The sequence below is a fragment of the Tachypleus tridentatus genome, unplaced genomic scaffold (genome assembly GCF_004210375.1).
Source record: "Tachypleus tridentatus isolate NWPU-2018 unplaced genomic scaffold, ASM421037v1 tig00001730_pilon, whole genome shotgun sequence".
Lineage (NCBI taxonomy): Eukaryota > Metazoa > Arthropoda > Merostomata > Xiphosura > Limulidae > Tachypleus > Tachypleus tridentatus.
In genome coordinates this window covers 30,369-45,339 of record NW_027467800.1, presented here as the reverse complement: position 1 = coordinate 45,339, position 14,971 = coordinate 30,369, and the positions used below count along the sequence as shown (strand labels likewise).

Below are 14,971 nucleotides of genomic sequence, written 5' to 3'. Positions count from 1 at the left end.
TTAATAATTTCTGTTTCAAGTACGTTTTATAACATTTCAAACTGTAAAGTATTCCTATAGTCACATGAACATTAGGAAGTACAAATTACCATCATGGGTAATGTTTCTAATAATAATAAATTTTTAATTTTAACTTAACCCTGCTATATTTAATTTCTTTTTGGTATATGATTGTTGATTTTACTGGTTATTGTTAAATTAGATTAAAATATATTCTTACATTTACATGATATTGGTTTGTTGGAGTAATAAATATACTTAGTCAGGCATAGACAGATTTAAAATATTCTTATATATTGGTTTGTTGAGTAATAATTTTTTTTAAAATATATTAATTTTTTGTGTTCATACTTTTCACCTAGAAATCTACTATTTCTAAGCTTGAGCAGATTGGTTTCTACACTGGCTATCGACTAGTAGAAAGGTAATTAATAGATTTAATATGTTTTAGACCACTTCAGTAAATTGCTGAATCAAAATAAATACAACAAATTGTTCAGTTTGACATATATGTGAAATGTAATGAAAGGTGTTAGTTCGGTTTAATAAGTTTTTGATGAAAGAAACCCTGTGTAATAATTTAATAAAATATGATATCATAAATCAGTCAACACACTTTCTTGCAAGGGAAACCTTGCTCCACTTGTTGGTTTCACCAATTCTTGAGGCGTTTGTTATTTGAATGATGGAAAAAGTATGGACTTTGCGTACTAGCACACATTATTTTACTTATAATTTAACTGTTTTTAAGAGTGTTGTTAATTGAATGATGGAACATGTGTGAACTTATACTAGCTTACATGTACATTTCTAAGTTTTCAGATAAGGTGTCATGCAGAATATTAGCTGAAAAAGCTACAAAAAATGTAGCCTTTTCAGGAAGATTAGTTAATTGCCTTAAAGGGTGACTTGGTGAGAGAAGGTAAAAAGTTGTTATTGATAGACTTCAGTCAGAGTGCACCCTTCTTATGTTCTCCAAGGCTGCAATTGAGATTTGTTTTTTTCCTCTGCCTTCTTTTTGTCTGTTTGATTTTACGTCCCCCTGAGAGGAAATTGTAAATTTACTGACTTGAAGCACTTGTGTCTGGAATTTGATTCCCTAAGGTGGATATGACAGATGGGTCACAGTTGCTTTAGTATTAGGTGGTATTACTGTTTTATGATGGACTGCTACTCCTAGACTATCATGAGTAAAGCATAAATGGATTTTTCCTGTCTCTATTGATTATTGGATTGAATAAATTGGGGTTGATTTGCTTTTAAAAATTTAGAAAACTTTGTTTTCTTATTGCACTGTTTTCAGAGCACTCTTCTTCATGATTCTGCAATGTGCATTACTTATTAGGTTCTGCTAGTGGAGCTAGGAAATTCTTATCACACCTTGTTTCCAATCACTGAGTTTGTGGATTGAGTCTTCACCTCCAAAGTCTTAGAGTGAATTCCTCCACTCTTGGAGAAGAGAGCAAATTTTGGAGCCCACCTACCCCTGGTCCTTAGATGTTCTCACCAGATGCCAGTAGGAGTGTCTCAAATCTACACAGGAGTCTAATCGTAATACTGTTTCAGATTTGATGTTTGGCTAGCTAGTTAGGGTGTGCATGACTTTTCTTTTTGATCAGTATACATTCAATACATTGTTAATGTAAGAGAGTTCAATATCTCCTCATAATTCCAAACACTGAGTGGTCCTATTCTGGGTCCTTGGTTGAATACAGTTATTCCACATCATCCCCATATTTTTTAGGGCAAGTGAATGTACCTTGCCAACATGGATGAGCTCTATTTCTTTTGGTTGAGTAAGACCTACACTGTCTTATCATTCTGAGTTTGGAATGTTACCTTTCAGGCTTCTTTTGGTGTAGAAAAAGGTTTGTCCAATTTGTTGCTTGCTTTCTTTTCTTGATTCCTGTGACTCAGAATGCATCACTTTATGGCTACAGGTTGGGATCCACTCATAAGTGTATATATAACATAATCTTGAATTTCAAATGCTGTAGCTACCAACATTGTATGTCTGGGCTAAGACCCCTTAATTCCAACTCCAAGTAGTGTAACCTCAGCCATCTGGTGTTGGGACTGGCCTGTAATGATTATTATTGATGTACTATTCCACCATTGATACAAGAATTAAGTTCTGGATGAAGAGCCCACCTGTTTTGCATATACTGTGGTTCCCCACTAGGGTGCCAATCTTCTATTGGTACATCAATGATCTATGCAGATGCTTGTATGGATAATGAAAGTTTTTACTGGTCTTTCTGCCATATCAGTGTGGAATTCTTACTATAAGTGGAAGTGGAGGTATGTATGTTTTGGAAGTTAATATTTTCTTAAAAATGTATTTACAATAATATTTACCTCTTGCCACACTCTTCCACCATTCCTCCCCACTAAGAGCCAGTTTTAGAGACTGGGATTGAGTCAATCTCAAAAAAGTGATAATATATTATCTGAATGTGGTGCTTGTATACAATATCAGGATATAGGATACATTGATGTAGGTAAAGAGTATCACAAGATAATTATCACCCAGGGCAACTGAGTGAGGTGTAAAAGGCTGAAACAAGTGAGAAAAAAATCAGATCAGTGCTTAGATGTGCAAAGGAAGATACTCTGGCAGTCAAGTGAGAGAAGATAAGTATTATTGGAAATACATCTTCAGTTTGAGAATATGTTAACTTTTGTGTTTGTCATCAGTTACCTTCTTATATAGTTTGTCATGGAAATATATTTATAATAGGAATTGGTGTATGAGCGTTTGCAGTTTATTAATTACGTTAATGATATGGAAAACAGTAAAAGTAACTGATGCCATTAAACTGTTGCACAGGTGTTTTTAATTGTATTGCTAATGTTAAATTGTAGAATGACTCAATTAAATCAGTTGATAAGTTGAATAGACAAACAGTTAGCATATGACCTTTAATACAGTCAAGTACAAAGTGATACATTTCGATTATAATAATTTGGGTTATACATTTAATATACATGGACAAACTAAGTGGCATGAATGAAAAAAAAAGGATCTCAACATAGTGGTAGATAAATTAGTTAAGTTTTGGTTTTCTTACCTTAAAAATATTAACTTATTGAAATAAATGTTCATAGGAGGACTACTAGGAAGATTTTAGGAATGGAATAAGTAAAGATCTTTTAATTTATTTTTTTGAAATTTAAAAGATTATCTTTGCTGGATCAGTCGGTTAAAGGTATCTGATTTCTATATGTTGACTTCTGCAGACAATAGAACAAAACTTTGTGCTGTGGAAAACAGAGGCATGGCTGCAGTTAATAACACTTTTATTAAATGGATTTAGTTTTTACTTTTTTTCTCTTGGAGGTGGATGTTTGAACAGTTTTAAATGACCAAATTATCCATTGTTATTTACATGTGTTGTAATAAAGTGGATATTTGGTGTATTGCATCTGTTTTAATAAACACACAGAGGAAACTTATATGATTGCAATAGAAACTTCCTTCATAATATAATAATTAGGGAATGTATTGTACTACTTGTGTCATTCCAGAAGGACAGTTTTTAAGGTCATATTGATCTGATTTTAAGGATTCTACTGATAGTAATATAATTTAATGTTTTGATCATGATTTCTAAATTGTTAAAGCAGCTTTATTAAGGCAGTCACTGACATTTCATATACTTTACAAAATATTCAGGGAAATAGAAAATCTCCAGGTTTGATTGTAATTTTGTAATGAATGTAGAGAAGAAAAAAGTTTGATATTTTTATAAAGTGAAAAGTTTATATGTGTAAAAAACATAGGAAAACATGAACTAGGATTTGTTTTACAATATGGTAGATTTTAAGATATCAAGGAGATGACAGTTTAACAGTTTCCAAGTATATACTGGAGGAAACAGTTTTTAATAGTAGTATATTAAAGAAGTTGATTATCTTATAGTTTATTCCTGGGTCCTGAAGACAGTATAGGCAGGAAATTTTAAGAAGGGTCCAAAGATTGAATAATCAATTTAAAGATTTACTTGTAGAAGACCTGGTAAGCTAGCTACATATGTGGTCTTAGTGACTTTACTGAGTCTTCATCCATTTAAATTATTCTACTTAAGATTAGAACGAAGATCTAGGCAATAAAAGGTCATTTGACATATTAACTTCAAACTGTTACCTACCAAAACAACCTGTCAACTTAAGAATAAAGCAAAACTTGTTTCTCCACATGTATATTATACAGTTAGCTTTCAGAAACATTTAAATTAACAGCAAATAAAGCCTGAAAATCATTTCACATGTTTCACTGTTACTAACCTTTATAATAAAGTTACCTTTTCCACTCTCTTCCTTACACTATTCAAATAAACACCACCTATAATTAGGTATTCCAAATCCTTGACATTTTCAAATACTTCCACATTTTAGATATGGATTTATATTGATTTCTAGAAGATTTAGAAATGCTTCAAGGCCATTAGATGTTTGGAACATTGTGTGAGCAACTAATTTAGCAAATAATCATCCATCTGTAAATTTTACTCATTATTGCTGTTATATATGAATTACATCATATCTTGTATGTACATTAATAACCACTTACTACTTTAAGCAGTATTCTCTGTATATGGTGTTATAATAAATTAGATGTAGTAACTTGTAGTATTTTGTGTTCGGTATGTAAGGTTTAAATAAAATGTTCCTGTGAATCTGTTGAGATAACTGAGATTAATGTTGATATCTTAGTGTTGTATATGTTTGGAAATCACCACAACTGGGATGGTAAGGTTGAAAATTTTATTTTGTTTTTCTTCTTGATAGAATTACATGTATGATTGAAGCTGAAGACTTGTAGAATGGTTTGATTGATCATAATGGTGCAGTATCATTGAGTCAGTAGATGTTATATGTAGGGACGACCAAGGTACTCAATAGACATAGTACAAATATGTATGCTAAAAATCAGTGGTTGCAGAAAGTTTTGCTTTAAAAGGTGATTGCCACTCTTTCATTTGTTTCTCTACCCAACAAGCTCAAAAACAAGGTAAGAAAGCATTACTTGGATACCAAACCAGAAAGGATCAACTCACCAAATTGTTCGTCTTTCTTGTTCTTTCAGTCAAGATAACAACTACTTTATTACTAATGTCAGTTTAAACCTGTGTTCATTCTGTATGTTCCAGACCTGTACATAACGTCATTACTCAGGAATAATTAAAAACCATAATTCTAGTGTAAACAGTTTTATCAATACCCCTTGAAGTTAACTTTTTTATGTGCATGCTTGACTGTAATATTACTACAGTTGGAAGTTATGAATTCTTACAGTTGGTATGCAGTTAATTTATTATAATATCATGGTCATGTTAAGTTTGGCATAAATATAGTACAATTAAGAGCCTAGGACTGGCATAAAAGAAAAAAAGCAAGTTGAGTCTAAGCATGGCTTGATTATTACAGACTCTCACTACAAGGTTGGTCAATTCGATTAACCTCATAACCATTTTGTACTCGTGCATTTTATAGTGTCATATTTAATTTCATTATTTAAAGTCATGTATGAGTGATCTGTATCATCCCTATATTATTGTTTACATTCTGTTTGTCATTGCAATCCCTACATCATTATTTACTCACAAAATGTTTTTTTGTTGCATGTTATATATGTTACAAGAAATTGAATGTTTTTACAAGTATTATTTGTTAATAATGTTAAAATATTCTCAAACTCTTTATCAATAGAATATGTTTACATGAATATGGACAAACAGTAAAATGTGTCATTCTCCAGGTTGACTAAAGACTGGCCTAGGTTTAAGGATGAATTGGACACAATGAAATTCATCTGTAAAGAGCTTTGGTTGTGGATGTACAAAAAACAAATTGATAATTTAAGGACCAACCATCAGGTAATCAGAATGCATTTCTCTGAATGTAACATAATGTATAATGAAGATCATACCTGACAGTACATTCAAAATGTCTTGCATATTTTCAGTGAACTTATGTATGAAAATATTGACTGTTACACATAGAATAACATTATTTTCACATTATTTTGAATACAGTTGAATAAGAAATATCTTAATATAAATGTCAATGATACTTTTTGTTTTTTTTTAAGTAAGTAAAGTACAATAAAAGTTTAATTTTTATTTACCCTGTTTATTTTCAGAAATGTAACTGTTTTACTCAACTTTTACAGGGAGTTTATGTTTTGCAAGACAACAGTTTCAGGTTTCTCACTCAACTTTCTCAGTCCAAACAGTATGTTGAATCAACATATAAGGTAAGTGAATGTTAGTATACACATCTATCAAGTATATCATAATTGGTATCACTTACTTTAAATACTCCAATGATAGGTTATTCTAATAGTGTCCTTTCAGGTCACCACACTTTATTTTTAAATACAAAAATGCATTACTATAATGTTAAAGATATAAAATATATGACATACATTAGGTATAAATAGTCTTATGATTGTAAAGCATTTTACACGAACAATTGAATTGTTATTCAGTATGGTTTCTCATGAAGAACATGTTAATTCTTTAAATGAGCAGAACATATATATATGTCATAAGGAAATGCTTCAAGGTTGCATATAACATATGTACATAACAATTTTATTTGCTCCAAGCTGTATTCATGGTATTTTAGTTCCTTTGTTCACTCAGAGATGGCACTACCGTCCATAAATACATAAAAGGTGAAAATTGCTTGGAAATTTTAAGTGGAAAAAAAGATGTGGTTCTGGAACTTTTGATAGTAACTAAACTTTTAGAGGTAGAGAGAGAGAGCTGCATTTGAGTTTTGTGGCAACAGTGCAGCTTCCTGTTCAGAATGAACGAAATGTTCTTTAATATTTAAACTGAGGAACCAACTTCTTGGAATTGATTGCCCAGCACCCTGTTTCAGGGCACACCAAACAAATGGCAACTATTAGGTAAGTTATATGAACTAAAAGTTGTACTTTATAAACTCAGATAAATAACTTCTACACAAAGACATTCATTATAACCAAGAAGGAAAACAATTACTAGATGATGAACTTCTGTTCCCAAAATGATCCACTTAAGTGGTTAAGGATGAAGAATTTATACATTATACAAAATGCTGTGTACCAAATAAATTAAAAAAAAAAAACTTGTACAGCAAAACAAATATACATTTGAAAGGTTTGTGAAACTGTTTTGGGGTAAATGTTACATACGTATTCGTAGGAGTTCTTTTTATGTACTGCGTATTAAAATAACATATTAAAACAATAATATATTATTACTTTGCAATTTAAATATTTCATATACATTTCTGAAGCACTAGTAGTTTTTGCAATTTCTTTCTTTCTGATAACAGATGTGAAATTTCCAAGAGGTTTTTTAAACATTTTTGGATGTGTAACTGAATCTAAAGAGTTTAAAAAGGATACTCTTTTGTTTATTTTTAAGTCTAGTATCATCTTATCAATAAGTACAGTAGTATTTAATAGTAAGGATTGTGATGAAACAAAATGGTGGGTATAAAAAATTGCTTATTTAAAGCCACCTTTAAATGTCTGAATATTAACAATGACTGTTTCTCAGTATTGGCTGTGCAAAAAACTAATTGCATTTATAAAGCTTCCTAAATCATCATGTGCTTATGAAGTGAACCAAAATTTCACTATTTCAACAAATTTTCATCTAAGTTAGTAAGTAAGTGACTTTTCCAGAAAAAGTGATGAGCATTATTGCTCTATTTCTTTAATTGTTTCACAGATATCTTTTGTACAGGGTCCTAATGATTCTTTCTTTGTATGAAAAGGATACTAGTGTGTGTGTGTGTGTGTGTGTGTATAAAATGGATGATGCACCATTTTGGATGTATAATTAGATTTGAGGGTAGGTTAGTAGATGTAATTATGAGTAATAAAATCAAATCAGGAATATGTGTGCCCCATTCTTGGTGTTGCTGATGCACAAAATAATAGTTAATTAAAAGGAAACAAGTATAATAAAGATAATTTTTACATTTATAAAGACAAGTAGAGATTGATATATACATAACCTAACTAGTAATATAGAAAGTTGTAAAAGAAAAAAAATATTAAAACAAGAAAAAAACAAAACTGCTGTTGATTTGACCACTGTTATAAAAACTGATGTAGTGTGGGAGGAATTTTGACCTTTTATGTTCATTGGTTCTGTGTCTTTGACAAATGACATTGCCAATCCCCTATTCATACATGTTGTACACAATACTAGGTTGACTCAGTCATTGTTGTTAGAAGGTGTATTGCCTGTAGATTCAGGTCTGTTTTTGCTCAGGGTAGTGAAGGTGGCTTTGTTAATGTACCTCTTCATAATACTTAGCTAACATTAGTTGTTAGTTTGGGATCAGTTGAGATTGGAGTGAGACACTCTGCTAATTAAGGATGTATCGTTATTGTTTGGAAATGATTTGGCTGGAGGAAAAGTTGCTGAACTGAAAATAGTTAGTGAGCAGACCACTGTTTCATCTAAGGATTATGTTGTTGTTGACATTAGTCCCAATATGTTTCCTTTGTGTGCTTCAACTTGAGTTTAGGCTAAGACATCAAGCCAAAAAATAATGATAGACATGTATTTAGAGGATGATATCATTGATTTTTTGTATACCTTTTTTTAAATTTGACAGATATCTTGTGAATAACTATCCTATTGACAATTTCTTGGTGAGTGATAGTGATAGGCATGAGGGATTATTGCTTGAAAAATTAAACTGTCATTGGATAACTACTGGTGGTTTGTCATTATGTTTACTGGTCTTAGACCTGAGAACCAGTATTAATTTTGCATACATATTTATGTAATATACATAATGCTATATCAAGTCAAAATCCCATCTTTCAATTTATTTGGTAGGAACTGTTGCTTTATTTGATTTATGTGTAAAACATTTTAACAAAGGTTGTAATAAATGGCACTCTGTCTGTGTTGAATCTTACATAATTTTAGCTTGATATGACAACAAATATAAAGACATTACTGTTAAAGCTTTTAGTTGTGTTGGAAGATAACGAAACGTATGTTTCAGTATTTAGCTTTCTCATGTGGAGTTATACGTGGAGCTCTGTCAAACTTGGATATTATATGTGTTGTCACAGCTGAAGTGTCCTCTCCTCCAGCTTGTAAGTACCCAAGTTCATAGACTAAAACTCAGAGGAAGTATTACTTCCATTTGGTCTTCAGTTTGTTTCCTGTTATTTACTTATTGAAGGTTTTAATAATAATTTTTAAGGTAGATCATGGAACAGAACTTGTACAATTGATAAACTTAACATTTTTATATCAAACCAAATTTTCATGAGGAAAAGATCCAATTATGTTACATATCTTTGAATAAAAAACATACTTTTATCAAAATGGAAAAGTACAATGTATCATTAGCTACTTTTGTTATTTGTAAATTATGGTTATTTTCTTTTGCATTTCAGGTAAATTTCAAGTTCAAGTTCAAAGAATATGAGTGAGAGATAACGTGTAGAAAATCTTCTATTTTTTTATGATTCATATGATTAATGTGTGTTATAGGTTTTTCTGTAAATATAACATTAATACCACATCTGATTCTTTGTTATCAGACTGCTTTCCCCCCTCACATGTGTCATGGAAAATTTAGCATACCAATGATAATAAATAAATAAATCGATAGTTATATAGCTAAGCCAAATATTGATATTTCAAACTACATTTAAAATAAATGACATGCTTTTCTGTATATGTATGTATATAATAAAAGGTTAAACTTTTTTGTTGTCTTCCCACTTCAAACTTTTGCAAGACATTTTAAAATGATAAACCTTGGTGTGTGAATTTTATGACTGAAATTATAAGTGCGTAAACAAAACAGATTTAATAAAGATTGTAGTATTATCCTAATGTATTTGTTATGGTTTGTAAATTAAACAACATTGTTCTTAATTGAATGTGTTAATACAGTCAAGAATGACCTGACATCAAAATGTCTTTCCACTTTATTAATACACAGTGAATACATGTATATTTTAAGCTGTCACCACCAATAACTTCATAGAAAAGTTTATCATTCTTCATTCAATTATTTTTAGTAATGTAAACAAAAAACAGAAGTTTTGTTATTCTTGGTAAACCATCACAACCTGAGAATAATTATTGCTAAAACATTTTATCAACCATTAGTTTTGGTGCATGATTCCAAGGAACAAATAAAAGATTCTATTTGTATTAAAAAAACTACATTATTTAAATAGTTCTTTTGTATTTTATTGATAACTATAACACATCCTCTGTATCTCTGTGGTTACTAGAGCTCCAATATTGGTATATAATAATTAAGACCAGTGCCTTACAAACCAATATAAATAAGAGAATCTTAGAGGAATCTGGAATTTTTTTAATATTTGTATTCTAATAATTGGAGAAATTTTTAAGATAATAACTAATGTAAACGTCATATTTCAACCTTAATCAGTTTTTTATTTTTATAATAGCTTTTCTTTCCTCATAGTAAGCATGGAAATCAGAAATCTAATCATGTTTTCAGTAACTTGAACCTGTTTGTGACAGCAGTGAGAGAAAAACAAATCATTTATAACAGCACAGATAGTCTATTGTATAGCTTTATGATTAACCAGGGCTAATGCTTAACTTTTTTATCAGGGAGCCAGCTGGGGTCCCATAATATACATTTTTAGGGGCCAATCTTACAGTTCATTGTAAAATGTATTGTATAGTGGACATCAGAAAAATCATTGACTTAAATAGTAGATGTTGTATAAATTGAAATAAAACTAAAGATATTAACTTGTGAACTCGTATTTCGGGGAAAAAGTAAAACCTTTTTTTTTCGGAATACTTAAATGATTTGATTTCATTATGATCTTTAATTTCTCTCTAAAACCTAATATAACAGTAACTAGAAGGCTGGCTTCTCTTCCTATGTCTGAAGTTAAGTAATGAAATAGGCGTGGAAAGCACCAGAGAAACGGTCATGAAACTTATAATCTAGTCAATAGGAGTCGGTAGAATTTATCAAATTTCTCGATCACGGAAAATTAAGAATATCCCCCCATCAAGACCACTTGACTCATAATGACCTTCTGATCTGTAAGTATGGTCAGGTTGTTTAGGTCGCTCGATTCGCAATCTGCAGTGTAATATTTATAAATTTGGACTTAAGTAAAATATATTTAATTAGCTGCAGCCATTCCGTGTCATTTTTAGTTTCGCTCCATCCTTGGCCTTGGATGAGCTGACAAGTACGTACAACCAGTTCTGGAATCTTTTCTAATATTCTTGAATCAGTGACGTAAATATATGCCCGCAGCACAGGCAATTGTGTGTGAGGGAGGCCAAAATGGGGTCCAAAGGGCCACGGAAAAAAAAACTTAAGAACTGCCTGGAAACGGACAAACGTACAATTTAATGTATTTGAACTGAAGGACTGTTGTACCATTCTTTTAAGTTAATTATAACGATCAACTAGAATCATAACTACGATTTTAGGGGATTAAAAGTAGAAGACCCAATTCTTGATGACGAAAAACCCACCTGAAACAAAAATGTATCTCAGAATGGCTGGTATGGGTATTAACACTTTTCTCTCCTTATCAATAAAAGTGTTAATACCCATACCAGCTGTTCTGAGATACAGAGGGCCCAATAATTTTTTATGCGGGGAGTAGTTTCGTCACTGTCCTGAATAAATATGAATTATTTTTCTAATTATAAAACAGCGAAATCTGACAGTTTACAACACACACTATTTGAGTAGGATGTGAAAAAAAACCTTATATAAAGGAATATAGATGAAACATTGTTTATATATCACGTGGAAAGTCTTATCTTCAGTGACATAGGAGAAAATGATTAGATGATAGCGAGTAAGAACACGTGTTTAAAAAAAGGACACCACTGAAAGGTTTCAAAGGTAAGTTCTGTGATGTGGATATTAGATGAAATATTTTATCTCCAGTTTCAGGGGTAAAAAGAACTTTATATAGCATCTGCTAAGGTGCCGTGACCATAATCCAAACATAAACCAATGGTTGAATAATATCTTTACAGGTTTCATGCTCGGGGCCGCGGATAACATAATTCCCTTTTTATCATACATGCAGACACAACAGAAGAAACGATTACGTCATCTATCTTTGCCTAAAGGACATAATAATAGGTGACAAGTACGAAAATTATTGTCTAATCTACATTAAGTATATCAGTTTTAGTATCATGTATCAACACCAACGTTAAATTGTAAACATAGGTATTTTTGGTTGATCAAGAGCCTCAATCCTTTAGTTAATAAGATGATATCTCGGTTATGTCCAGGAGTTGTCATTCAAAGCTTCTCTTTATCCTCAGAGTATTGTATTCTAAGATCAATATCACATGCTGCACACTGGCTAAACGATTAAAATTTAAAATCTACGAATGTATTAAATGCACCAACGCTGTCGTTTACAGGCTAACGAGCAATAGTATATAGAATTTAAAATTTTTCCTAAAGCCACCTCTTATTAAAATTTTTAATATGATAAAGGCTTTAATAAAAAAAGGCCGAAACATGTCTCATTTTCTTTCAACGAACAGTTGCAGTCCACTGAAGTTCTCAAACCTAATGCATCTATTCTGCCTACACCTCCATTGAAACACTTATTACGTAACGTCAAAACTCTGTCGAGCAAATAATAGAAAACACAATCTACAATTCTGCCCTCTCCTTTAATCGTAAAGTCCCTTGAACAGGGCTAATACATAAATAAAAAGTGAACTAAACTTAAAGTTCCTTAATTAGTAGCAAAATAAATTATATTAATATTCAAATATCTATTATTACAATTACTGAACCACAACAAATCTCCAAAACACAAAGTACAATATTAATTTTGATCAACAAGTATTTCTTCCTTTACTGATTTATAGTGTCTAAATTATCCTGTGCTCAAACCTTTTTTGCTGTTTTTTTCTTCCATCACAAATAGTACAAAAGTGTGACGACTTCTTATTCTATACCATCACTTGCTGTATTGCCACTAGGGCAGTTCCTTTCAGGCCAGGTTGTTAAAGTGCTCGACTCATAATCCGAGGGTCGCGGGTTCGAATGCCCCTTACACCAAACATGCTCGCCCTTTCAGCCGTGAGGGCGTTATAATGTTTCGGTCAAACCCACTATTCGTTGGTAAAAGAGTAGCCGAGGAGTTGGCAGTGGGTGGTGATGACTACCTGTCTTTCCTCTAGTCTTACACTGCTAAATTAGGAACGGCTAGCACGATAGCCCTCGTGTAGCTTTGCGCGAAATTCAAAATCAAACAAACAAGTTCTCTCCAAGTAGATGGTTGATGTAATCCACTAATGACTCCATCCTCAGTGACACCTGGATGTGGTCTCAACAGGCCCCTAGTACGTTGACTTATCATTGTTGAAGTATTTAATATAACTAAACAATTGGTTGTTCTAATATAAACGTCTTTACAAAGACAATCACAACAGATTTTGACTTAAGCCACCTGTTCTTCTATGATTATACTCCAGAACAACTGATTTCATTACCCTGTGTGCTCATGTATTTTTCTGGGTTTTTCTTCTCGATCTTTTTTTATTTATTTAATTTAAACTCTTTCACCATCTGCAGGAGATTTTAGTTTATTTGTCGTTCTTTTGAAGTTTATTCTGGAATGCACAGGAATATTTCTCTTTGTCACGCAAGTGTCGTAACGGTTGATATCGTTAGACGTGTTCTTTTTAATTATTTGGTAAAAATAATGCAAATTCAGTCTGATTTTTGTAATGAGTTATTTGTATATTTCTTTAACAACAGGCCCGGCATCTCCAAGCGTGTTAAGGCGTGCGACTCGTAATTTGAAAGTCGCGGGTTCGAATCTCTGTCGCACCAAACATGCTCACCTTTCAGCCATTTGGGCGTTATAATGTGAAGGTCAATCCCACTATTCGTTGGTAAAAGAGTAGCCTAAGAGTTGGCGGTGGGTGGTGATGACTAGCTGCCTTCCCTCTAGTCTTACACTGCTAAATTAGGGACGGCTAGCGCTGATAGCTCTCGAGTAGCTTTGCGCGAAATTCAAAACAAACAAACAAACCTAACTCATAAATAAAATTTAAAAGTCACTTGATAAATTTCCTTTAAAGTAGCTTACTTAAATATCTAGAGAATAGCTCTCTTACTGCTTAACTAAAACACATCAATTAGTTGATTCACTAACTGACTGCTGTTTTTATATTATTATGTACTTTTAGTATATGGAAAGTGTGAGACGTCACGTAAAACCTAGACATTTAGTACATTTCTAAACGAAGAAAGAAGAGGGACAGACTTTTACAGAAAATGGGTATAAAGTTTCAGCGGGAGGAAAATTTGAAATTACTTTTACTTGAGGAAACTTTTGAACACTTCATGATGTATGGGTAACAGACACAAAGGAAGCGTGCATTTTGAGAACCGACTACATGTGGAGAAATAAATGTAAAGTTAGACTAGTTTAAATAGGCTGGTTACTTGTTATTAAGCACAAAGATACAAAGATACAAATGTGAAGTTAGACTAGTTTAAATAGGCTGGTTACTTGTTATTAAGCACAAAGATACAAATGTGAAGTTAAACTAGTTTAAATAGGCTGGTTACTTGTTATTAAGCACAAAGATACAAAGATACAAATGTGAAGTTAGACTAGTTTAAATAGGCTGGTTACTTGTTATTAAGCACAAAGATACAAATGTGAAGTTAAACTAGTTTAAATAGGCTGGTTACTTGTTATTAAGCACAAAGATACAAATGTGAAGTTAGACTAGTTTAAATAGGCTGGTTACTTGTTATTAAGCACAAAGATACAAATGTGAAGTTAAACTAGTTTAAATAGGCTGGTTACTTGTTATTAAGCACAAAGATACAAAGATACAAATGTGAAGTTAGACTAGTTTAAATAGGCTGGTTACTTGTTATTAAGCACAAAGATACAAAGATACAAATGTGAAGTTAAACTAGT

At 31.8% G+C, this 14,971-nt stretch overlaps 1 protein-coding gene across 2 annotated transcripts; it reads left to right on the top strand.

Annotated features, from left to right (window-relative positions):
- Nucleotides 1–340: 340 nt before the first annotated feature.
- Nucleotides 341–9,872, top strand: LOC143243671 (trafficking protein particle complex subunit 6B-like). Of its 2 annotated transcripts, none has more exons than XM_076487301.1 (5): nt 341–424; nt 5,762–5,879; nt 6,176–6,259; nt 9,028–9,121; nt 9,428–9,872. In XM_076487301.1, the coding sequence occupies exons 2-5, from the start codon at nt 5,805–5,807 to the stop codon at nt 9,457–9,459; spliced, it is 285 nt and encodes a 94-aa protein (XP_076343416.1). In that variant the 5' UTR covers nt 341–424; nt 5,762–5,804; the 3' UTR covers nt 9,460–9,872. The 2 variants fall into 2 exon arrangements, with proteins under 2 accessions (XP_076343416.1, XP_076343415.1); XM_076487300.1 differs by having other exon boundaries at nt 6,146–6,259.
- Nucleotides 9,873–14,971: the final 5,099 nt, after the last annotated feature.

Bases quoted from the DNA above. Each gene is read 5' to 3' on its own strand.
- LOC143243671 (XM_076487300.1), top strand. From the start codon at position 5,805: ATGAAATTCATCTGTAAAGAGCTTTGGTTGTGGATGTACAAAAAACAA. The intron at 5,880-6,145 runs GTAATCAGAATG...GTTTATTTTCAG, and splicing joins ATTTAAGGACCAACCATCAG to AAATGTAACTGTTTTACTCA. The intron at 9,122-9,427 runs GTAAGTACCCAA...TTTGCATTTCAG, and splicing joins AGTGTCCTCTCCTCCAGCTT to GTAAATTTCAAGTTCAAGTT.